The sequence below is a fragment of the Mytilus californianus genome, unplaced genomic scaffold (assembly GCF_021869535.1).
Source record: "Mytilus californianus isolate M0D057914Y unplaced genomic scaffold, xbMytCali1.0.p SCAF_4, whole genome shotgun sequence".
Classification (NCBI taxonomy): Eukaryota; Metazoa; Mollusca; class Bivalvia; order Mytilida; family Mytilidae; genus Mytilus; species Mytilus californianus.
In genome coordinates this window covers 78,406,006-78,432,153 of record NW_026262690.1, presented here as the reverse complement: position 1 = coordinate 78,432,153, position 26,148 = coordinate 78,406,006, and the positions used below count along the sequence as shown (strand labels likewise).

Here is a 26,148-nt window from a genome sequence, read left to right as displayed (position 1 = left end):
TTTCATTAAGCGAAAAAAATAGACGATGTTTTTCAACTGCATTTTAAATTTAATTTTTGCCGCATGACCATGTATATTTTTTTAGTTATTATGCAACACTGGCATTTCTAATAACATGAACTGCTACCCTTTTTTTCCTAGTTTGTGTAGTCTTCGAGAAATAAAATACGGAGCACCACTGGTACCCTATGGAAAATGCATTACGAATAATTGCGCTCTTGTAACCTATAGTAATCATATGAAAAGCATATGATTGCCATACGTTTTTCATATGTTTTCGATAGGCATATGAAAAAATAACAGAAGAATGTGTCAGTGGGACACAGATGATGCCCCCGTTTGCATATAATGTTAAAAAAAGGATATAACTTGAGAACGTTGACAGTGACACCACTCAAATTCGAACTTGATCAATGTTTTTTTGGTAATAAGCATTGTGTATACGTTTCTTTAATGAAGTCTTTAAAGTATTATATTTTATCTTCAAATTTGGTCTGTGTTTTGTGGTAATAAGCATTGTGTATAATTTATAACATTTTGTTTAGGCAAACTTAAGTTAGAGATCGGAAAAGAAAAATTCAGCAATTTTTCCATTTATATAAAAGGGGCATAATAGTAGATTTCTCAAACAGAAAGGTGCACTTCAAGAAATCCTCGTGGCGCCACTAAATTTTTCGGCAATTTTAATTTTTGCCTTTAAAATTGAGAAAATTTTGTCAATTGAGAAGGTGCACGCCTCAGGCCACGGTCTTATACCGGTCTTTATTTTTAAGGATCAGCCAAGCAGTGTTAAATTTACACTGTCATACAGGTGAGAGGTTTAGCTAGCTATAAAACCAGGTTTAATCCACCATTTTCTATAAAAGGAAATGCCTGTACCATGTCAGGAATATGACAGTTGTTTTCCATTCGTTTGAGCTTTTGATTTGAGAAAAATATACAGAAAAAGGAAATGTAAAAATAGTAAAAATTAAAAGATTTAGACTTTTTGCAACAGGTCGATACCACTAGAATTTTGACGTCAGAATACATTTGCATATATATAGTAATTTGAAAAATACAAAATGTAAACATGATAAATTGACCTATCGACAATATTCTTCAGCAATGAAAACCCTAGTTACTTTCCATATACTACAACGAAACACATTGAAAATAACGAACTGCGATTTATGTTCACCATCAAATTTTGCTCAAAAAATGATCGTAAGTTGTACTGAAGTGTTCATCATAAACGAGTTTTTTTTCACGTTTGAAATGGGTCGCTGGATTCATATGATTCTTGAATAATATTTCAACGAGTTATTTTTTGTTCTCATATTTAAATGTAGCAAAAAATTATGTAGACCGGGAGACTTATCTAATTTTTGTGAAGGTCAGGGGTTCTTATTACAAAAAATATCTTAGGATAAAAATAGATACTAGGTTACTACTCTACATCTTCAACTGATATGAATACAATTTGTTTGTATATTTTTTTTGAGCCACAGAACTTAAGTTTTGTGCAAAGATCTCTCGATTACTTGATGATTTCACCTCTGAATATACTTACACTTTCAAAAGAAACATTTGTTTGTGAATATGTAAATCCATTCAAAATAAATCCCTATAACCTTTAATGGAAAAAACTGGCCCCTGACATACTGTATTTGCGTGAAATCGTTGTTGTCGGCAACCAGTGAAACACCAAATAACATTTTTAACAAGAGTGCACACGCTGAAATGTCTCGCCTTCTTTACTAACCATTGATTTTATGTTGATAGTCCTAAATATAAAGCTTTACTACAAGTAACACATAAACTTAACATGATCCAAGAAAATGAGGTCAAGGTCAGATAAACGAAACGAGAAATACATGTACACCTTACAATCATTCAATAAACCAAACATAGTTGACCTATTGCTTATAGTATCTAAAAAACAAACTTAACCATGAAAACTTAACATTGACCAATGAACCATGAAAATGAGGTCATGGTCAGATGATTCCTGACAGACAGACATATACACCTTACAATCCTTCCATACAACAAATATAGTTGATCTATTGCTTATAGTTGAAGAAAAGCAGACAAAAAAACAAAAAATTAACACTGAGAAATGAACCGTGAAAATGAGGTCAAGGTCAAATAAAACCTGCGATAATGACATGTTCATCATAAAATATTTCCATACACCAAATATAGTTGACCTGTTGCATATAGTATTAGAAAAAAAAGACCAAAACTCAAAAACTTAACTTTGACCACTGAACCGTGAAAATGAGGTCAAGGTCAGATGACACCTACCAGCTCGACATGTACACCTTACAATCATTCCATATACCAAATATAGTAGACCTACTGCTTATAGTATCTGATATATGGACTTGACCACGAAAACTTAATCTTGTTCACTGATCCATGAAATGAGGTCGAGGTCAAATGAAAATTGTCTGAGGGGCATGAGGACCTTGCAAGGTACGCACATACTAAATATAGTTATCCTATTACTCATAATAATAGAGAAATTAACATTACAAAAAATGTTGACTTTTTTTTCAAGTAGTCACTGAACCATGAAAATGAGGTCAATGACAATGGACATATAATAGACGGAAACTTTCGTAACATAAGGCATCTATATACAAAGTATGAAGCATCCAGGTCTTCTAGCTTCTAAAATATAAAGCTTTTAAGAAGTTAGCTAACGCCGCCGCCGCCGGATCACTATCCCTATGTCGATCTTTCTGCGACAAAATTCGCAGACTGACAAAAATCCTTTAAAATGTCTTTGTGTTTAAAGAGTAAAGATCCAAGAACAACAAATGAATATACTAATGATATACCACACCAAACGACATATATACAAGCTTGATTTTTAATCAAATGTTCCCTCTTCCCAACCCTCACATAACAAAAAAAAAACATGTGCATGATTTGATTTGCAGCAGGCCAAGTTTACGAGCATATTCCATATACGCCAGGGAATTACAATCTTACGACTTTTCAAGATGCACCAGAGGGTTGCATCCTGTTCTGCAAATCATGTTCTGCTAAAATTAGATGCATGTACTGAAATAGTAAATACAGAAATTCCTAAATACATATGTCGTTTGTGATGGCATACATTAATTTTTTTAGTAAATAAATGAAAAAAGCAGGTATAGAATAAACATTGAAATCACATTAACATGCAGTATACAGTTTAGCATGAAAAAATACATAATAGTTTGCAAATTCAATTAAATACTCAATAAAGAAAAGAAAAAGGAAATAGAGAAAGTCTGGAAAATTGTGCAAATATCCCTTTCTCTTCAAAGTTCTTGACTATTGCCATTTTTACATTTCATTGGTAATCCTACAAAAAAGTAAAATAATGTAAGTAGTTAGTAATATTGTTACACAATTAAAAGCAGTAGAACACACATTTAAATGTTTACTATATACATTAACATATAGTGCTATAGATATGAAAACTTTATGTGTCTTTATTTGCTTGTGTTTTTTTATCATTTCATTTTTTCATCCTTTGTTTGTGTTCTGTTTATGTTTATGGATCCCATGAATCTTTGAACGGGAACAAAATCTATGTTCTCGGTCAAATTTTGAATTACAGTTTCAGACTCAAAAAGATGTATTCAAGGGTTATATATGTACACCATAGTGGCTTCAAATTTTTTTCTTTTTATAAAACTTTTATTAAGATAAAAGTTTTTTTTATATCCTTTATGGTCGATTTTGGTTTCCATATTTATCTTTATCTATAAAATTCATTTATTTATCTTTTAAATCCATTAATTTCGATGAGTTTTTAAGCACATCTTTAACAATCTGTATATGTTCGTGGATGTTTTCCACTGTATTTATAATTCTCCAGGTTATTTGTAAAAAAAAAATACACATGCAATTGTTATTTCAAAAGGGACAAAGGTGGCTTGTAGTATGATATGTTGCATTTCCATTGACACTTAGTATATAGTGAATTGGTATGTACACATGCAACAGTAAGATTATAAGTCTAAAGAAGAAAATTATAATTAAAACAAATAATAAAATGCAGAGACATTTTCTATGAATCATACATTGTGTAATACTCTTACAGATCAATGGCAAAATTATCAACACTTACCAGCGTACATCCCAGTTCCTTTAATCTTCTTACCAGTGACGGATTGTGTGTTCTCATTGTAGATGGCTTTGTTCAATGTTCTGAGTTTCCCCGTCTGAGCAGTGATAATATTTTGCCACGTGTTTTTTTTCGCATGCTAACTTATTTTTAGCTTCCTGTTTTGTATCATTTTTACCGTTAATCCGCTCCAGTTCTTGTCGAATATTTGACATTCGTACAGTTTTGTTAGTCCAACCGCGAAATCAGACCTACAAGTTTAAGGGGAAGTTTAAAAGAATACAAAATATAAAGGAGTTTGTTTGCAGTATGACTAAACTTGTCACTTTAATGGCGAGTCAAACTAAAAATTTATTTACACGATTGCCAACATAGTTTGCTCAATTGTTTGTTTGTCTTTATGAATGAAACACTGTCAAATAAATGAATAGCTATTTAAATTCTAAGAAGAAGTGATTTAAGATAGTTTAATCTGGAACTAGTATACTAACGTCAATATATTATATCGGGTACGCTAGTGAATAAAAGTTTTAATATACCAATATCTATTTAACGTTTGCGATTGAAAAACCAAACTCAAACAAAATATTGAAAACCACGAAGGTTCGTAATATTTAAAAAAAGTAGTTCCAGACTGAACAAATTATTAGTAGCATGCTAAACTCTCGTTAAATCTTAATTTTAGTTGCTTGAAACTATGTTCTAAAGCAACTATGTATCTGTTTTATGCGGGTCTGGATGGTGGTCCTTCATTTCTGTATTCTTTAATTTTTTTCTCTGTTCTTTTTTCTTTTTGTCAATTAGTCTCTTTTCTTTATATTTTAGTATCTCATTATTCTCTATTCTTTATTTTTCTATTCCATTTTTTTCTATTCTTTATATCTTTTGCCCATTATTCTCTATTCTGTAAACCCCCATCCACACCCTTTTGTATTTTGTATCTAATAACTTACCAGTCATTTCTTCAGTAGACATATCAATTTGCCACTGTCCATGGTCTGTAACTTTTTTTACAATTCTCATCTACATCTGCATCTACATCGTACGACGATCCATCAGCACATTGATGACTATACGTCGGCGCATCGCAAACAGACACTAATTAAAAGATAACAATTTTAAGAGTGCAATAATCAAAAATAAGGTTGTGCAAAAATAAAAATAAACACATTTACATATATATACAAACAGGGTAGATATTTAAATATACTGACTTTGGATCAGTATTTTACACTGATCCAAAGAGTTGACACTGATGATGTTTTGTGGAAGTGAATTCCAAAGTACAACTGTGTATGGGAAAAAGCTGTACTTAAAGTAATCTGTTCTGCTGTTGAATGTTTGATATTGTAGTGAATTTGTGAATCTGGTGTTTTTGACTGGCTGTGGTGAAAGGTAAAGGTTTGGGTCTACTGCTATAAGGTGGTGTGTGATTTTATACATCATTGTTACTCGGTTGATGTTTCTACGAGTTTCTAGTGACTTCCATTTAAGATGGTCAGTCATGGAAGTGACACTACTGGTGTTGTGGTGACGTAGCGTGCTGCCCTTCTCTGTACTTTTTCGATGTTGTTTTTTTTTGTTTTTGGGTGTTGGGAGACCAAACTGAAGAGCAGTATTCTAGGTTTGAACGTACCTTAGATTCATAAGCCAAACTTTTTGTTTCTTTTTGGTTTCTTTTTAGGTTTCTTTTTAAAAAGCCCAAGATCTTATTTGCTTTAGCTGTAATGTTGTTTATATGAGTATCCCAAGACATGTTGTTGGATAAGGTGATACCAAGATATTTTGCTGTGTTGACGGATTCTAAAATGTGGCCTTTAAGTATATAGTTATGTTTGTATAGTGACTGTGGTCTTGTTACAGTAAGTGAATTGCATTTTTCTGGGTGAAATTGCATACCCCAAGTCTGTTCCCATTTGGCTAGGCAGTCTAGGTCATTTTGTAGGATGTTACAATCTTGCTGATTTTTAATTGCATCTCTGCAAATATACCAAATTGAAACGTGTAACAGAAATAAAAAGTCAGAACAATATAATTATTGTCTTATGACAGTATTGTCTGATTTCTTTGATCGATGTAGTTTTTTTATTCGTTGATGATAGATAACACCCCGCATCTTAGTTCTTCGAGGCACTTATGTTCAAATGTTCACATTTAGCAAAGAACTTCATGTACTAATAGCGTGTTAGGTTCCTTCTTAAACTTCGATAGGGTATATGAGCCTTTTCTACTTATTGAAGGCCTAACTGTTCAATGAGGAATGAGGAACGACAATAAAGTGGCTGTTCCCACTCTTAAGGTTTCATCAAGTGTGTTTAAAGATTTTGGCAATTAAAACGTCACGTATCCTTTCTTTTCAACTACAATCATAAAACTATATTCTAGTCTTACAAACCTTTCAGCAACTTTGAGTAGATCAACTGTTCCTTTATAAGGGTAAATATGAAATACGTTGCCAGGATACAGAGCACATGCTGTAATTTGTCAAAAAACACTGGAGCTGTAGAAAAGAAATGGAAAATGTAAAAAAAAATATTACTAATACATTAGGCGACACAATGGTTTGTTTTTCTAGGTTTTTCAAAATGTAATTATTTATCAAGGAAAATTTAGCAAAAATCATATTTATCAAGAAAACAGTACTCATATATCGTAATAAGTCTATGATTATGATAAATTCACTCTTGTTGGATTGTCTAAATTCTGTAAAATTATAATGTCAATATTTAAGTGATATTTACCTTCCTGGATAATTCTGTACATGTACATATGTTTAATTTTGTGCATGCATTATATTTGTTATATTGTATTGTTTGTACTATCGTGCCTCATGTGAGGCCTTTAGTGAAGTAAAAAGTTTCAAGTTTCAAAAGGTTGAAATTAGGTTATTTACTAGTACTTAAAAGTATATACTCTTACCTAGACACTTCCCATTTAATCACTGAACGTACATCTTCTTTCTTGGTGACATCTTAAAAACGTTACTATAAGATGGTAACGTTTACATCATAAACAAGGCGCCGACAGTAACGCCACCAACGTCAAATATACTTCTTTAAATAAATAAATAAATAAATAAATAAATAAATAAATAATCTTTATTTCAAGAGGATAATCCCATTAGTTAAAACTAATCTTCCTGAGAGTCCTCAAAATAATAATAACATATTTATAAGTACATACAGTATTATAATGATATATTATACACAATATACAATTGTATCTAGATAATAATAAAAAAGCATATTAATTTGCACAATTGATGAAAAATTTGTAACATTTTGTTTTAAAAGATACAAGTGTATTACTCATTTTTATTTCATTTGGTAAACTGTTCCATTTTTGAGAACCTGAATATGTAAATGTTTTCTTTAAAAAGTTTGTTTTTGGTTTCGGAAGATTTAATAGTTTTTCATCACCTGAACGTAAATTATAATTCTGATTACCAATAAAATGAAAGTTTTCTTGTAAATAGTTAGGAATCATATCATTTAATGATTTAAATACAAGTATTGCCTTTTGATAATATGAAAAAACTCTAAGACTTGTTTATGAAGATTCACAAATTTCATGAGGTTTGACAAAGTAAAAAAAACCTATTCATTGTGGTTGACATGATTTTAAACTTTAGATATAAGTGATGAGAAATATTAATGATAAGAAACCTTTATCTTAAATCTTAGCTACTGTAAATGTTTGGTTTGGTTGCTGTCCCATTTTAATGCTGCTATTTGGCATAAAAAACTTTTTTATCTTCAATGCACCTCAGTTCTGACAATGCTAAGGCAAAACACGAAAAACAAACAACAGTACACAAAACACGACATAGAACTTGAAACACTAACCCAGTCAAATACCGGGGTTGATCTCAGGTACTTCAGGAGATGAGCACATCCTGCCCCACATGTGGCACCCGCCGTATTGCTCATGTAAGTACAAACCAAGTGATGTCTAATTCGGTAGGTCACATTCGAGGAAAAGAGGACGGGATTGTGGTAAAATTAATTGGAACATATCCGTCGTCATCTGTGAAACAGAATCAGTATTCCATAACGGTCAACCATCTCTTGATGGCGTCCGTAAGATTTTCGAAGGAATGATTTCAACTTCACCACTTGTAACTCTTGATTCAATAGCTTCCTAAAAGTTGCAAATGTAAGACATGGCAATCCTACAATCCTGTCTTTGGTATAGTTTTTTTTTACCTTGTGAAACCTCATGAAATTTGTGAATCTTCATAAACAAGTCTTAGAGTTTAAAATTCAAAACATCAATTCCATTTTTCAAACGATCATGAAATTTCAGCAGCTTTTTCATAGTCATGAAATTTTATCCCATATTTCAATTTTTTGCCAATAAATGAAAGTTGTTTTGGTGTTTATTTTGCAGTCATCTTTTTTGGACAGAAGCTTCTTAATAATCAAGAGATAGCATTTGGAGCAAGTCTTTGGTATTTTTCTTGTTCATTTTCTGTGTTTTACTGACAATTAAATGGACTAAGTTTTTTAACCATCAACATCACACTTTTACAATGACAAACACCAGTAGCAGGCAACAAACACTTTTTCTGCGGAACACTTAACAATTTTTTTATTTTTAAAATCACATAGACAAAAGTTACTTTCAGGTGCGTATCTAGGATTTTGAAAAAGGGGGTGCCTGGAAAGCCAACGTTTGGAGAAATAAAAAGTCTATGCATTTATCATATATGTAGCTCGATTAAGGGCGGGGGGGGGGGGGGGGGGGGGCTCGGCCCCCTAAATCCGACTTTGACTTTTATTTACTTTGTGAGTCTTGTGTATGATATGATTATTCGGTCAAAAACGCATGTTCATATATACTGTATAAACATTAATTTTCGTGGGGTTAAAATTTCGTGGTTTTGTATCCGAAAGTAAGTTCGTGGGGATTAATTTTCGTGGTTTTTAAGCTGAGAAAAAAAATATGTAAATGTCACTTTATAATTGACAATACTCAATAAAACTAATCTTAACTTTCGCCGTTGAGAAAAATCAATAATGCATTTAATAGTGACAGTGAGCACTAATTTAGTTTTGGGAACTTACATTTTATCATTCATTAATTGTAACAAGAAGTGTAAACATGTCTCTCTTAAAATGGATTAAACGTGAACCATTCTCCCCAGGTGTACCTGTTGAAAAAGTAACTGCAAGATACCAAACCAAACTATGAATTGATCTATCTTGATACGAAACCTCAAAGTTAAGTTAGTTTAACGCAAGTTATTTTTGCAGTTATATTTTTGTCTTCTGTGCATGTATTACATCCAACCCATAAAACTTCATTTTTGTCAATACTAAGACTTAAAGGTAATTCTATTCCTAAGCTTTTCACATCCTTAGATAAAACAGCTTCCCCAGCAGAATTTAATACATGTATACGATGATTCTCACAGTCAGTAACTAGAATCATATTTGTAGAAGTTATTGCCACATCTCCAGGATAAAATTGAACCTGGTTAGAATTTATAGTTTTATAACCATTATATGTCCAATGGAGTTGTCCCCCACGATCTAACATTACTACCCTACCCTCAAATTCTTTGTTTATAATGTCTACAACTACTATTTTATCATTTAAAGTATTGATTCTATGAGGGTAAGTTAACATTTTCTGATTGTCCCTGTCATATTCAATAGTATGTTGTACGTTAACACCATCAGAGTTAATAACAAGAAGTTTTCTGATACTGTCATTTGATGCAGGTAATATTAAATATTCCACCAACCCTACTATTATGTTATTTTCTTTCGTAACATGAAGACCTAAAGTTTTTAATGGAGCAAAAGAAATAAATGTCATAAGTTGCCTGTCTTTGATATATATTTTTAGATCAGATTCTTCAGCTGATACAAGTATTTTTCCATCCATTGTCTTTGCCATATCATACACTTTCATCTTTACTTCTTTCTTTATTGTCATGTGATGGTTTTCAAATTTAACTTTTTGTAGTATTTCACAGTTAAAGCTTCCTATCAATGCAGTTTTGTCACTGCAGAATAGTATACTTGTCACACTTTTGTTAGTACTTTGGCAAGTGTCTATAAGTTCAAATTCTGGAACTGTATAAAGATCACCAAGCATCTGACTTCCTATTTTCAATTGCAGATTGCAAGGAATAAACTTTGCCTTATAAGGTTTAATTTTTTTAATTGAATAATTCGACAATGACTCATATAAGGTTTGGCCTGTAGAAAAAATGTCTACCACTTGATGAGACAGCAGGACTTGGTTTAGATTGTTCTTCCTGGTTTCCAACACATCCGCATTCGTTCTCAGGGAAGACAGTTCCGTTATGATCATATTTTCTAAAGGTTTCCAATTTGCTTCAAGTTCTTGCAAAAGGTTATAAGCATATTTTGAAATAGCCTCTTTCATTTCTTTCTCTGTTTGTAGAATTATTTCCCTTGTTTCTTGGAAATTTTTGTCACCATCTGAAAGTATTTTTTGTAGTTTGTCCTTTTCATTTCTGAGAGACTGGTGGTCAGATTCAAGTTTATGTATCAGTTCCCTCATTCTAGAAATAATGTCATAATAAACCTCATCAATAGCGTTATAGTCATGCATTTTATGAGTCTCAGTTAAACATTTGGAACAAGCAGGCTTATGGCAATCTTTACAGTAGACAATACACTTTCGTTTTGTATGCATTATGCATTCCATGTTGTCAAGGTCAACTTTACGCACTGACATAATAAAATTCTCCGTTCCAAACTCTTTAAGATTTATAATAGCATGTTCCATTGATGCCTTACTTTTACTGTGAATCTTTGAACAGCACAGGTTACATAGAAATAGTTCACAGTTAACACACTTCCACTTAATCTCTGGTGATTCTTCGCAGAACTGACACACAGTTGGAGTCTGTGCTATCCCTACAGACTGAGAAAACGCCATTTTTTGTGTTTGTAATACAACAATAAAATACCTCTACGGTCCAGTTAAAATAAGTTATCAAATTCATATGATTGACTTGCTTCCTGGTTGTAGAATGATTTTTACAGATAAATTAAAACTAGGTTATATAGTACAATAAATCAAATACCATATTTAGATGTTTCAAGAATTATAAAAACAAATAAGTACCAAGTGTACTAGTAAGTAGAACAGACAGTTTAGTAGTGGAACAATGGCTTGGAGTATGGCATGGTATTGGTTGCAAAAATTTGATATTTTTCATTTAAATGCAATATTTTTTATTCAAATGGTATAATTTTTCATTTAAATGGTATATTTTTTCATTTGAATGCAATATTTTTTATTCAAATGGTATAATTTGTCATTCAAATGCAATATTTTTTATTCGATTGGTATAACTTGTCATTTTAATGCAATATTTTTTATTCAATTGGTATGGTGAGTAGTTTTTTTTATTTATATGCAGTAATTGCATTATGGGAAATTCTTTGACGTCACAAGGTCAAATTTGCCACAACGTTTGTGATTGGTCGGTAATTGTTTGGATTTCTTCCCTTTCTTTCTAAACATGAGTGACCAAGAATTAAAAAAACGCGTCAGAATATCACCCCTCTAACTAAATCTGTCGTTCGTGCGAGTTCGTGTACTGGCTGTTAATGCCAATAATGGCTAGGTCGAACAAAAAATGCGAGTGACAAGTAATAATAATTAATTTGACACACAACCTGTTCATGGATAGAAACAGATACCTGCGTGCATGGCAAAAACGCCTCCCATGAAAACCCTTTCTGAAGAAACTCCCCTACAGTCTACACATTGAAATAAAAAAAAATACATAGCTACCCCCCCCCCCCCCCCCCCCCTTTCCCCCCTCTAAGTCCAGATACATGTAATCATGACGTTCTCTGATGCTATATCATTTTTGTCGAGCCTTCGACTTTTGTCGAAAAAGCGAGACATAGCGATCCTACATTCCGTCGGCGTCGGTGTCGTCCGTCGTCGTCGTCCCGGCGTCGTTGTCGTCGGCAGCGTCCACAAATATTCACTCTGTGGTTAAAGTTTTTGAAATTTTAATAACTTTCTTAAACTATTCTGGATTTCTACCAAACTTGGACAGAAGCTTGTTTGTGATCATAAAATAATATTCAAAAGTAAATTTTGTGAAAAAAAAAATCCATTTTTTCCGTATTTTACTTATAAATGGACTTAGTTTTTCTGCCAGGAAACATTACATTAACTCTGTGGTAAAAGTTTTTGAAATTTTAATAACTTTCTTAAACTATCCTGGATTTGTACCAAACTTGGAAAGAAGCTTGATTATGATCATAAGATAGTATCCAGAAGTAAATTTTGTAAAAAAAAAATCCATTTTTTCCGTATTTTACTTATAAATGGACTTAGTTTTTCCGCCAGTTTACATTACATTCACTCTGTGGTTAAAGTTTTTAAAATTTTAACAACTTTCTTAAACTATCCTGGATTGGTACCAAACTTGGACAGAAGCTTGTTTATGATTAAAAGCTAGTATCTAAAAGGAAAATTTTGTTCCATTTTTTCCGTATTTTACTTATAAATGGACTTAGTTTTTCTTCCAGTTAACATTACATAACAGTCTGCAGTTTAAGTTTTTATAACATTTATTAGATTCATAAACTATCCTGGATTTTTACCAAACTTGGACAGAAGCTACTTACAATCAAAAGATAGTATAGAGAGGAGAATTTTTAATAATTTTTTTCCTCAATTTTGTTGAGCCTGTGATTAACAGCAAAAGTAGGCGAGACACTGGGTTCCGCGGAACCCTTACGAATTTTTTACTTTTCTTGCCATGATCCTCAGAGACATTGCAGGAAGGCAAACATAAAAAAGAATAAAAAGCCTTCAAGGACGTTATAATTATTTGGACTAAGTCCCCTCTTTTTTGCTACATGTAGAAAAAAAATCACCTAATTACAACAGCAGAACCAGCTCACAGAGACCCACAAGAAGAGACCTGAGCTGTGATACTCCGGAACTAATTCTTTAATAAAGACAATTCGGGATAAATTGGAACCAGTTACTAACCCATGTTACAACAATAGTCCTATGACATAGGACGTACACTGTATATGAAGGCGTGAACTTCATATTTTGGACTATCTATAATATGTGCTCTCATGTCTTATACCGCATATCATTTTACATTTACTGAGGATTCGTTGCTGAGCTTTTTTTACTGTTCCCATCTCCGAATCCCTTAAAAAGAATTTTTTTTCAAGCCCCACAGTAGTTCAATAACTACTATATGTCTTTGCATAAATAAGTATGCAGGGCATATTTCAAAACATATTTTTTCTTCAGGACTTTTAATTGATTTACTTTTCAATACTGCATTTGGAAAGGGAGGGGAGGGGTATACAAGTAACTTTATTTTGTGACACAGTATATAATATAATTAGATACAAATCTCTAATGATTTGTATGCAACAAATTGTAGGATTGTAAGTTTAGCTATTATCTAGACCCGTACAAAATGTATATAATAAGATACATTTAACAGGGGCGGATCCAGAACCTCGGTGTCTAGGGGGGAGGGGGTTCAGATTTAGATATTTGTATAGAGATGTATATATGCGAGTATTGGCAGTAATGGTTATGGTGTGTGTGTGAGGTGAGGGGGAGGGGTTCAGATCAAAGATCGTTTCTATAATTCTAAATATTTTAGTTTTTACCATTTCACTCTTTTCTTTATCCTTTGATCTCTATTATATTTGTCCTAAACATGCGTGAAATGTTTGCCACTGGACATAAGGCAACCAAAAAACAATCAACGTATTCTTTATATTTCATCATTTCTTTATTATGTTATCTATAGGTTTGGTCCCGCCCCTTATCTATTTTTTGCACATTATTCTCTCTATGTAAACCCAATTCCTGTCCTGATAAATGGTGACTCATGCATAGCATCATATGTGGTTATTAAAACACGAAACATATTCATATTATAATAATTTACTGTATGCTTGGACTTATAGATAGATGTCATTAGTCCAAGATCATGTAATAAAGTAGGTCTTATAAAAATACAATAGCATTGTAATGATGATTATATATAATGTATATATATTCAACAATGCCAATTTTTCGGAAAAAAAGGGTAGGGACAAGGCGTTTTCAAAACATATTAATGGGCGCGTTTTTTTGTTCTTCGGTAGTGAGCCAGAAGAAGTCCATTTCTGTTTTTTTTTGCATTGGGAAGATCTTCTGGCTCTCTTCCACCTATTCTTTTTTGATAGGTTGTTTAGACGGCATAGGCACATAACAAGCATATGGCGTCGTTTAGTCTAAATGACTATTAAATTTATGAATGCAGATATATTAGAATGTGAGCTGTGTTATAAACGTTTTTATGGTATGACAGCCTTAGTAGGACATCCCTGTAGGACGATAAGCTGGATAAATATAAGAACTACACCGTCGGACAATAACAGTTAGGGGACGATTATTTGATATTCTAGGGAAGGGATTTTGATTGATTGGTGTTTAACGCTACTTTGAACACTATTGGGCTATTCCGTGGTGGTCAGTTTAAATTTATAGATGAAGGATGGGGAAGGGAAGAGAGGGTATTATCATTCATTTTAATCTGTCGCTAATCATGCATATTTTTCAGCTCTTACCAGGCAACCATATTCATACATGAAATCCTTCTGTCCCCCACCCCAACAAATAGATAAATATCAAATGGTTTTCCACTTATTTAACACAATTTTAAATTGATTGATTGTCTCAGTGTTGCTAATTTTTAACGCCCAGTGACATATATTTCATGCTTGTTCAGGAAAACACGAATTTAGAAGTCAGGTATATGACCGTATATAATATAAAAGCGAAGAGATGGAATGGGATATGATTGCTAATAAGGCAACTATCCACCGGAGTTCAAATATGAAGTGGATGTAAGCAATTATAGACAATCGTAAGGCCTTCAACAATGACAAAAACCTGATCCTGTAAAGTCGTCTATAAAAGGCCCGATATGAAAAGTGTGAACAATTCAAACGAAAAAACTAATGGCCTAATTATACATAACAAAACAATTTACAAAATATCAAATATGAGTCGAGACATGAACCAACGAAAACCACTAAATTACAGGCTCCTGACCTGGGACAGGCAAATAAAGAATATGGTAGGGTTGATATAAAAACGAAGATATGGTATGCCATGATTGCAAATGAGACAACTCTCCACAAGAGACCATATTACACAGAAACCAACAGCTATAAGTCACCGTACGGCCTTCGACAAAGCCTACACCGCATAGTCAGCTATAAAAGGCCCCGAAATCACAAATGTAAAACAATTCAAACGAGAAAACTAACGGCCGAATTAATGTACAAAAAAAGAACGAAACACAAATATGTATAACACAGCAACAAACGGCAACTACTGAATTACAGGCTCCTGACTTGGGTCAAGCACATACATACAGAATGTGGCAGGGTTAAACATGTTAGCGGGATCCCAATCCTCCCCCTAACCTGGGACAGTGGTTGAACAGTACAACAACATGTCTGTGAGCACTCAACCCATCCCGAAGCTGGGACGGTGGTTAACAGTACAGTAAAAGAACAACCTGCACTTATCAGTTGCAATTAGTCAAAAGATCGGTACGAGACACACAAAAAAAAAATAACATTAAGACAATAGACACAAAGCATCGACATTAGAGTATTTTCAATTACTCAGTGGAAGTTTGCTCAAAGCTAATAACAACTAGTACTGAAATAAATCTTGTTCTCCCAGACTGAAGTATAAATCAGTATACAACGTGCGGCAAAGGATTTATTAAAAAAAGAAAACAGTCTGAGAAACGTCTGGTTTACGTTGTATATAGATATAAGAAGATGTGGTATGAGTGCCAATGAGACAACTCTCCATCCAAGTCATAATTTGTAAACCATTATAGGTCAAAGTACGGTTTTCAACACGGAGCCTTGGCTCACACCGAACAGCAAGCTATAAAGGGCCCCCAAAAATGACTAGTGTAAAACCATTCAAACGGGAAAACCAACGGTGCCGTCTAATCTATTTAAAAAAAAAACGATATACTAGTACTTGCATATAGATCCATATACAATGAAAGTTTTTGAAAAGTTGTGGTCCGAACGTTTTGACCATCGAAATTTTGCAATAGAAATAATAGTTAGGACCAGAAGATTTTAACAGCCAATGCAGGACTCGCACGAACGCCAGATTTAGTTTGACGGGCGATATTCTGACGCGTTTTTTAATTCTTGGTCACTAATGTTTAGAAAGAAAGGGGAGAAATCCAAACAATTACCGACCAATCACAAACGTTGTTGCAAATTTGACCTTATGACGTCAAAGAATTTCCCGTAATGCAATTATTGCATATAAATAAAAAAACTACTATACCAATTGAATAAAAATTATTGCATTAAAATGGCAAGTTATACCAATTGAATAAAAAATATTGCATTTGAATGACAAATTATACCATATGAATAAAAAATATTGCATTTAAATAAAAAACTATACCATTTAAATGAAAAAATATACCATTCAAATAAAAAAAATATTGCATTTAAATGAAGAAATATATCAATTAAATAAAAAATATTGCATTTAAATGAAAAATATCAAATTTTTGCAACCAATAACATGCCATAGTTGATACCTGATTTTGTTTTTCTTAACTCATTAAAGAGACAAGCAAATGGAAACAACAAAATCTCTGTTTTTGATCCATGTTGTCACCTGTACATGTAGATATTAAACAACTGTGAACCCTAATATTACGAAAAAAATCATTCAAGTTTTGAAAGAGTTGTTTGCTCATTCACACAATTTTTGTTACCTTATCATATATAAAAGTAAGAAGATGTGGTATGATTGCCAATGAGACAACTCTCCACCAGAGACCAAATGACATAGAAGTTTACAACTATAGGTCAATGTACGGCCTTCAACAATGAGCAATAAAAGTGATTGAAATCACTCATGGAAAGATTGGAAGAGTAGTTTGAATAATTTCAAATTAAATTTAAGTATGGTGTGGACAAATAAGAACATTAATATAGAACTATTGCAGACAATTGCATTTACTACAGGTATTTAGAAATAAAAGCACTTTTTCTGTATATAAAATGAGCTAAATATGAATCAGTGAGAGTGAGTCAACAATTTCGTTTAAATTGCAATTAATATCTTAGCCAAATAATGTTCCTTGTTACATGTTACATGTTTCACCTTTGGCATTTTATCTTTAAAAACCAGAAGAAACTACCAAATAAAGATTCTTCTAATAAAGTTTATCAGTTATCCTTATACGACATGGGACCAACAGATAGACTTGCAGCTAAGACCTTTATTGTCCCAAAAATTAATATAAAAAGGTTGTTTTGGGGACATTTTTTTAAGTTAAAACATAGGTATAATATATTTCTCTTCTAAGTATTGCTTATTGAATATGAAAACAATTATCATGATTATATGACATTGAAGATTAAAAGTTGAAAGATGTATTTTAATTCAATTTATAATGTAATATTTTCCAGAAGTATTTTTTCAACATAAACAAATTAAAAAACTTATTTTATTGAAATGGGGATTCATTCTTCATTTCAAAAATACACTCCCCTTGTTCAAATGACTAATATTGTTCAAAAGAATTTGATGGGGAATAAACTAAAACAATACATTGGTTTGCTCAGTTAAGAGTTTTGAAATTTTACTAACTGTTTCAAGCCAATCACTGATGAGTGTAACCTAAATTATTGGTTCATTACAGATGATTAATGCACAAATTTATGAAGTAAAATATAAACCTTAATTGAATACCTTTTTTCATATTTATAATTAATATTTTGTCTTTTCTTTTGAAAAAAAAAGATCTTGTTAATCCTTAATCATTTATCTTTCAGATGTAATTTATAGAATCATCTTATGTAGTGCAGATCAAAGGTAATGCATAGTCAATGAATAAATCTATCATTTTCAATATATACCAAACATCTAATATAAACATTCAATAATGAGGTCAAGTATTTGTGTATTGAGATGTATAATGAAGGATCTGCTTAATATGTAAGACTGAGGTTGATAAGTAATTTGATCAAAATGACTGTCATTTAAGGAGGCGGGACATTCTAATTAAGGCCTCACCTTGTCTCTGATTGTTTGGTGATCATGGTAGTTGTCAATCATGATGATAATGTATCATTACTCTTAACAAATTAAAATGAGAAAACTAGCCTGTAAATGACAAAACTAAAGACACACATACTTGAATGAACTGCTCCAAAGATATAACCCAATTGTTTTCACTGTTCATATGTACATAGGGATGAGAATTACAGGGAACTATTTTTCAGTGTGTATACATTCTGTATTTAGTAGCTAACCTGTATTGCTTCATGTTTGGGAGGCCGGTGCCTTAGGGAAGACTTGGAACATAGTTTCAATCTTTCCAGAAACCATACCTCATAGTTAGCTATAAAAGGCCCCGAAATGAAGAACAAAGCAATAAGAAAACTAAAGTCCTGATTTATGTACAAAACAAAAAACGAAAAACAAATATGATATACAGCAACAAACGACAATCACTGAATTACAGGCTCCTGACTTGGGACAGGCACATACAGAATGTGGCAGGGTTAAACTAGTTTGTTGGCACCAAACCTAGTTCTGATATTGTCCTCAGGTTATTTGGTTAGAACTTACATGACATTTCAATAGAGAAGCTAGAAGCTAGAAGCTCTTTCATAGAATTTTCATAGAATTTTCTAATGTGGTATGAGGTAACCCAACACAATGTTCTCCAAAGGGCATATCAGCAGCAGGTACTCTTAATTTTTCATTTTTATTCAACCAGGAATAAATTTACAGTTAAACTCCCTTGGTCTTCCACCTTAACTAACTACAGACTTCAAAGAGCCTGAACTGACTATTTCTAAAATTAGAAACCTTGACTGTTTACTGTTTTTAAAAGATTAAATAGAACAGACTAGTTTTTTAGTATTTTCCAGTATGGTCTTTAATGTTTCCTCAGGGGCATTTTAGCAGTAGGCTATCCAAGTACTGTAATTTTGACATTAACCAAGATGGAATGGTTTATGTAAGGTTTAATTATAAAATTTAAATAGGGTTGATATAAATAAACGCACATTTATATGCATAAAAATATTTTGAACCGTCAAAAATAATTTTGTGGACATCAAACTGATTATGGACAGACAGATGGGCAGGACTAGGTTATCTTTTGTTATATTAGTTGTGGTATTTTTGTCACTAAGGAAATTGGGTTGTGGTGGTAGATCTTTGATGACTGGTTTTCATTCCTGATCCAGATTGATTGATTTTTGGTCTTTGACGCCACTTTCAGCACTATTGGCTCTATATTGAGGTGTCGTTTTTTTATTGGTGGAGGAAGCCTGATCCTCCAGAGTGAACCACTGACATTCAGCAGGAAAACTGACAATCCTAGTCAATTTAGTCCATATTTAGAGCTTTATATATTGTATGGAGAATTATCTATCATTGAATACTGTGTTTTGACCTCTAATAATTTTTTGATTTTTTTGTATAGTTGGGATGCTGTTTCATTCAAATACACCCCACACTTTCAGTGACTTGATAATGTGAACATTAAATTTCCTAGATTAATTATTCTTCCATTTTAAATTTTCAGCTTTATGCCAATATTTAGTCCAGCTGTTATCGCAAACATGCCTCATGGGAATTATTGTAAGATAAATATATATTTTATTAATAACCAACACTTGATTAAAATATCATTGTCAAGAAATCACTTCAAAAAACAGTTTAATGTAGCAGTTAACCAATAGTCAAACACTCATCAAAAATGAAGACAGAGTTTCCTCTCTAATGCCATATACCAATCTTATAACAAAAAATAAAATAGGACACACTATTTTGATTCTGTTTATTCACTTAAATATGATCACATACTTGTGCATGATTGATTGTAAAAAATACAAATACATTTCAAACATTTTGAATACCCTCTTTAAAAAATCTGCACACTGGATATACTTTTCTAAGAATGCTTATATTTATTATATCCAAGTCTCTTATAATTCTTTTAAATAGAATGGCACATGTACTTTGTCTTTGTAGATTGTTTGCTTTAACTGATTACATACTTTGTATGCACTGTATGTTTATGCATAACTAGAGGTGAGATTCTAATAAAATATTAAATCTGAATCCAAACTCATACAGAGGTAAACTCAATTTATTTGGATTAAATGAAGTGCTTTTGTAAAACTATAGGGTATTAAAATCCCAAATTGAACTGTTACGTAAACAGTAATTGAATATAAGTGGTCACTCACAACAGAAGCAGGATACCAGGAGACTATAAACGTCTAGTATATGCTTATAGGTTCATGTTATCTGCCATCCTGTATTTGTATAGTAGAAAGTTCACTTGCAGAATAAAAATATTTTAATAGTTCTAGGTAATATTAACGTGACCAGTTTTAAAAAAAATTAGTTGACACCTTTACTAGTTGGAACGTGAAATTAAAAAGGGTTTCTTGTAAAGGGCAAGCAATAATGCTAGGTTGAGTCAAAAGACTCACAAAGTTTGAATATATTTATCAGGTGGATGAAAATTAATTTACTAAAATAATCAACAAAAAACATAATTTTATAGCTGGTTTTATGTGTGTAATATAAAGAAAAGGGATATGGGGTGGATATATAAGACAAGAAAGTCTGCAAACAAAATTCAACATGTTGTGTATCCCACAAAAATGTGAAGAAAAAAATAATTCAAACATATAAGTTATAACAGTTGTGACTTCTGGAAACTGGTTGTTTTTGTTTCAGAAGTACAATATTATAACACTGAATCAAATATTTCTACATTTCTAAATTGAAATATAAGCCATATTTATATAAACGATGTAAATTTTTAATTTTTTCATTTTATAGAATGCATAATGAAAAGGACCCATGCATCAAAGCAAAACTACATTCACCATATCCCTTCTCATCCATTTATTTTAACGTAAAAAAAGAGTCAACTACGTTGACAGTTCTTTCCAAAATACTTGGCCACACTAAACTGATTTCTAGTTTTGTGGATTTACAAAGGCAGAAAATAAATGAACTTTTCTGTGAAAAATCAAAACCTGGTATCATTAAAGGGGCATTAGCTACTATACTGACGGCCTTTAAAAACACAACACCAGATTATTCTTTTTTATTCCCATTTTCAAATATGCAATTTTTGTAAAATAGATGTATAAACATAAATTTCATTCATTTCTTTAATGTCTAAAAAAAGTTTGCAGTTCGAAAGTTGAACTGATGATGTCATTTTAATGTTCAAATCATGTGGTATGCACTGAAACCCTGGTTTCCCCCTTATCAATGGATGTGTCACCGTCGAAGGCAATGACTGCCTGTAACCAACGTCAAAATGATTGTCAGAATGGTCAACCCATTCTGTTGGGCATGTTTTGAGTTCTATTTTGTACCTTCTGCAGTGTGTTTTGGCAATTAAGCGGTTTAAACTTTAGGGCTTTTAATGTTTTTCTGCGGTCAATTATTTGGCATTTCAGTATATGGGAAACATTTGCAGTCTTCGGAGATCACCTCCATGGTTAATTAGATGGCGTCTAGACTAAAATACACACGAAGTGCTGATAAATATTATCAAGCCCATGCATTTTAAATTGTTTATTTTAGACGTTTTATAACTTGGATATACGTTTTAGTGTTATAAATCAAATATGAGAATTTGAGTCAAATCAGTGAACATGAATTTGACAGCTAATGCTCCTTTAAGAAAGAAAAAGCATTTTTAGTGTTTAAGTATAAATTGTGGGCCAGGATTCATACTTTTTTTCAATACTTTTGTGAAATATAGGGGATATATTTTCACTTGAAACCATTTTTAACCAAAAATTGATCTAAAATAAATCCAAAACAATGATAAGAATACCATGATATGTGGCCTTACTACTCAAAATGAAATTATAGTATCACAAAACAATGTAACAAATACATATAGTTGTAAAAATATGTAATAATAATATAAACTCCAAAAATGTCAAAACATAAATTTCTATCATAAATCGATATATACATATCATTGAATTTACCTCTCATAAACAGAATTCATAAAAAATTCAACAAGTATAGCTTAAAACTTTTTTTTAACAACAAATATGTAATACAAGATGCATTATAATATGCCACTTTTCTTTATCAACATTGCATGTAATATTCATACAAAAAATGGGCTAAAAATGTATTCAAAAACTGTACTTATCATTTTTTAAGCATGTTTATTTCAATCTGTTTCTATCAAAGATCCGTAAAAAAATATTTTCATCTACTTTATACATTTACAACATGGCACTATTCTATATAAAATACATGTTTCTTCAGACAACTTTAATACCTAATGTAGGTAATTTAATATGAAAAATTCTGTTGGATTTCTTAATATAAACTTCTAATATCAGGCACTTAATACGAAACAACCTTAAGCAATTAAATAATATTCTTATGAAAAACAAAGATTAAATTCACAATTAAAAAATTCGTAAGGGTTCCGCGGAACCCAGTGTCTCGCCTACTTTTTCTGTTAATCGCAGGCTCAACAAAAATGAGGAAGTAAATCAATAAAAATATTCCTCTTGATACTATCTTTTGATTGTAAGAAGCTTCTGTCCAAGTTTGGTAAAAATCCAGGATAGTTTATGAATCTAATAAATGTTTAAAAACTTTAACTGCAGACTGAATGTAATGTTAACTGGAAGAAAACAAAATTTCCTTCTAGATACTAGCATTTGATCATAAACAAGCTTCTGTCCAAGTTTGGTACAAATCCAAAATAGTATAAGAAAGTTATTAAAATTTAAAAAACTTTAACCACAGAGTGAATGTGTTGTTTCCTGGCAGAAAATCTAAGTCCATTTATAAGTAAAATACGGAAAAAATGGATTTATTTTTTTACAAAATTTCCTTCTAGATACTAGCTTTTGATCATAAACAAGCTTCTGTCCAAGTTTGGTACAAATCCAAAATAATATAAGAAAGTTATTAAATTTTTTAAAACTTTAACCACAAAGTGAATGTGTTGTTTCCTGGCAGAAAATCTAAGTCCATTTAAAAGTAAAATAAGGAAAAAATGGATTTTTTTTTTTACAAAATTTACTTCTGGATACTATCTTATGATCATAAACAAGCTTCTGTCCAAGTTTGGTAGAAACCCAGGATAGTTTAAGAAAGTTATTAAAATTTTAAAAACTTTAACCACAGAGTGAATGTAATATTTCCCGGCAGAAAAACTAAGTCCATTTATAAGTAAAATACGGAAAAAATGGAATTTTATTTTTACAAAATTTACTTCTGGATACTATTTTATGATCATAAACAAGCTTCTGTCCAAGTTTGGTAGAAATCCAGGATAGTTTAAGAAAGTTATTAAAATTTCAAAAACTTTAACCACAGAGTGAATATTTGTGGACGCAGCCGACGACGAATACGCCGATGGAATGTAGGATCGCTATGTCTCGCTTTTTCGACTAAAGTCGAAGGCTCGACAATAATATTCTTATGAAAAACAAAGATTAAATTCACAATTAAATAATATTCATATGAAAAACAAAGATTAAATTCAGTTTCTGCTATTGAATACAAGGTCAAGACATTCTGGGTGACATCGCATCAAAACAAATTGAGAATGCATAGAAAAAGACATAGTTCCTTGCATTTACTGTTCCATTTCTATTAAACCCAAAGTCAAATTAAAAAAAAAACAAAAAACAAGAGGCTCTCAAGTACCTGAATCGCTCACCTGTAATTTTTTGCTTAAATCTTTCATCAATGATTATTTTTGCTTTTCAATATATATTAACGAGTGGCTTAAAAATGCCATTTAAATGTTCTTTGTATCTGTCATATTTTCTTCAAAAGCAAAAAAATGCATTTTACCCCTATGCTCCATTTTAGCCATAGTGGCTATGTTTCTTGACGTACAAGGAAATAAATGCAAAATTTATACTAGATACTCTGAAACTCATTCAGCCCAAGTTTGGCTGAAATTGATTCAGCAGTTTCAAAGGAAAAGATTTTTTAAAGTAAGCAAACTAGATGAACAAATTGTGAAAAATTGTCTTTAAAGGACAATAACTCCTTAAGGGGTCAATTGACAATTTTGGTCATAAAAACTTATTTGTAGATCTTACTTTGCTGAACATTTTTGCTGTTTACAGTTTATCTTTATCTATAATAATATTCAAGATAATAACCGAAAACTGCAAAATTTCCTTAAAATCATCAATCAGGGGCAATAACCTAAAAATCAGATACCCGATTTGGCTGATAATTTCAGGGCAGGTAGACCTTGACCTAATGAATACTTTAATAAACAGCTGCGCCATGAGCGCATGATACGCCCGTCGTCTTGTGTGTGAATTTTTATGCAATAAGCATAAATAGTTTCTGACATACGGTGTGACATGCGAAAACCCCCTTTTTTTTTTTACAAAAAACTCAATATCTCTAAAATAAAATTTTGAATCAAAACCAAAAAGTATACAGATCTTTAGATTAATATAACTAAGAAGTGTGTAAAATTTTAAGCAATAATCATAAATCGTTTTTGAGATACGGCGCGACATGTGAAAAACCCCTCCCCTTTTTTAACAAAATACTCAATATCTCTAAAATAAAATTTTGAATCATCACCAAAAAGTATACAGATCTTTAGATTAATATAACTAAGAAGTGTGTAAAGTTTTAAGCAATAATCATAAATTGTTTTTGAGATATGGCGCGACATGTGAAAAAAAACACACACCTGTTTTAGTTACTAAGTCCCGTAACTCAAAAAGTTTTAATCTTATTTTCACCAAAAAGTATACAGATCGTTTGACCATCATAAGAAACAACTATCTTAAGTTTCATGAAATTTGGATAAGTCATTCTCAAGTTACGGTGCGACATGTTTACCCCGGACAGACAGACGGACAGACAGACGGACGGCCGCCGGACATTTGTATACCATAATACGTCCCGTCAAAAATTTGACGGGCGTATAAAAAGTAAAATCACAAAAATACTGAACTCTGAGGAAAATTCAAAAAGGAAAGTCCCCAATCAAATGGCAAAATCAAAAGTTCAAACACATCAAACGAATGGATAACAACTGTCATATTCCTGACTTGGTACAGGCATTTTCTTATGTAGAAAATGGTGGATTGAACCTGGTTTTATAGCTAGCTAAACCTCTCACTTGTATGACAGTCTTGTCTGATTTGCTCTAAATGCTTTAGTTTTTGAGATATGTCAAAAACTGCATTTTACCCTATGTTCTATTTTTTAGCCATGGCGGCCATGTTTTCTGAGTAAACAGAAAATAAAACAAACTTAATTATAGATAACCTAAGAATCATTTAGCTTAAGTTTGGTTTAATTTGGTTCTGTAGTTTCAGAGGAGAAGATTTTTTAAAGTTAGAAAACATGATAAACAAATTGTGTAAAATTGTACTTAAAGGGCAATAACTACTTAAGGGGTCAATTGACAATTTCCGTCAAACAAACTTATTTGTAGATCTTACTTTGCTGAACATTTTTGCTGTTTACAGTTTATCTTTATCTATAATAATATTCAAGATAATAACCAATAAATTGCTTCATCCAGCGCAGCTAGATACAACTGCAGAGGTCCAACCCTGAACAGATGGGGCAAAAATGGACACAATATTGCGCTTGATACAGGTCTGAATTTGGATTGATATTAAATATTTGACACATAATAGGTTTCTGACACAGAATAACTGTAATCAAAGAACTTAGAATTGGTTATATGATTTTAATTTATATTCAATTTTTTGCTTTTGTGCAATACACTATGCTGTTGGGAATTGACTCCCCCCCCCCACTTTTTTTTGCATAAAAAAAATAATATTTGAAGAAATTTTCTTTTTAATTTCTGAAATCTGAAATGACAAAAATTTGTCCCCCCAATTTCTTTTTTACCCCCCCCCCCCCCCCCTCACAATTTGTTTTCACCTCCCCCACCCCCCTTTTTCAAAAAAAAAAAAATCTTT

At 31.8% G+C, this 26,148-nt stretch overlaps 1 protein-coding gene across 1 annotated transcript; it reads right to left on the bottom strand.

Annotated features, from left to right (window-relative positions):
* Positions 1-7,192: 7,192 nt before the first annotated feature.
* Positions 7,193-11,096, bottom strand: LOC127738568 (tripartite motif-containing protein 45-like). Its single transcript, XM_052249859.1, has one exon. It carries the CDS (start codon positions 11,024-11,026, stop codon positions 9,332-9,334), a length of 1,695 nt encoding a protein of 564 aa, XP_052105819.1. The 5' UTR covers positions 11,027-11,096; the 3' UTR covers positions 7,193-9,331.
* Positions 11,097-26,148: the final 15,052 nt, after the last annotated feature.

Coding starts and splice junctions, on each gene's coding strand:
- LOC127738568 (XM_052249859.1), bottom strand. CDS start 11,026: ATGGCGTTTTCTCAGTCTGTAGGGATAGCACAGACTCCAACTGTGTGT.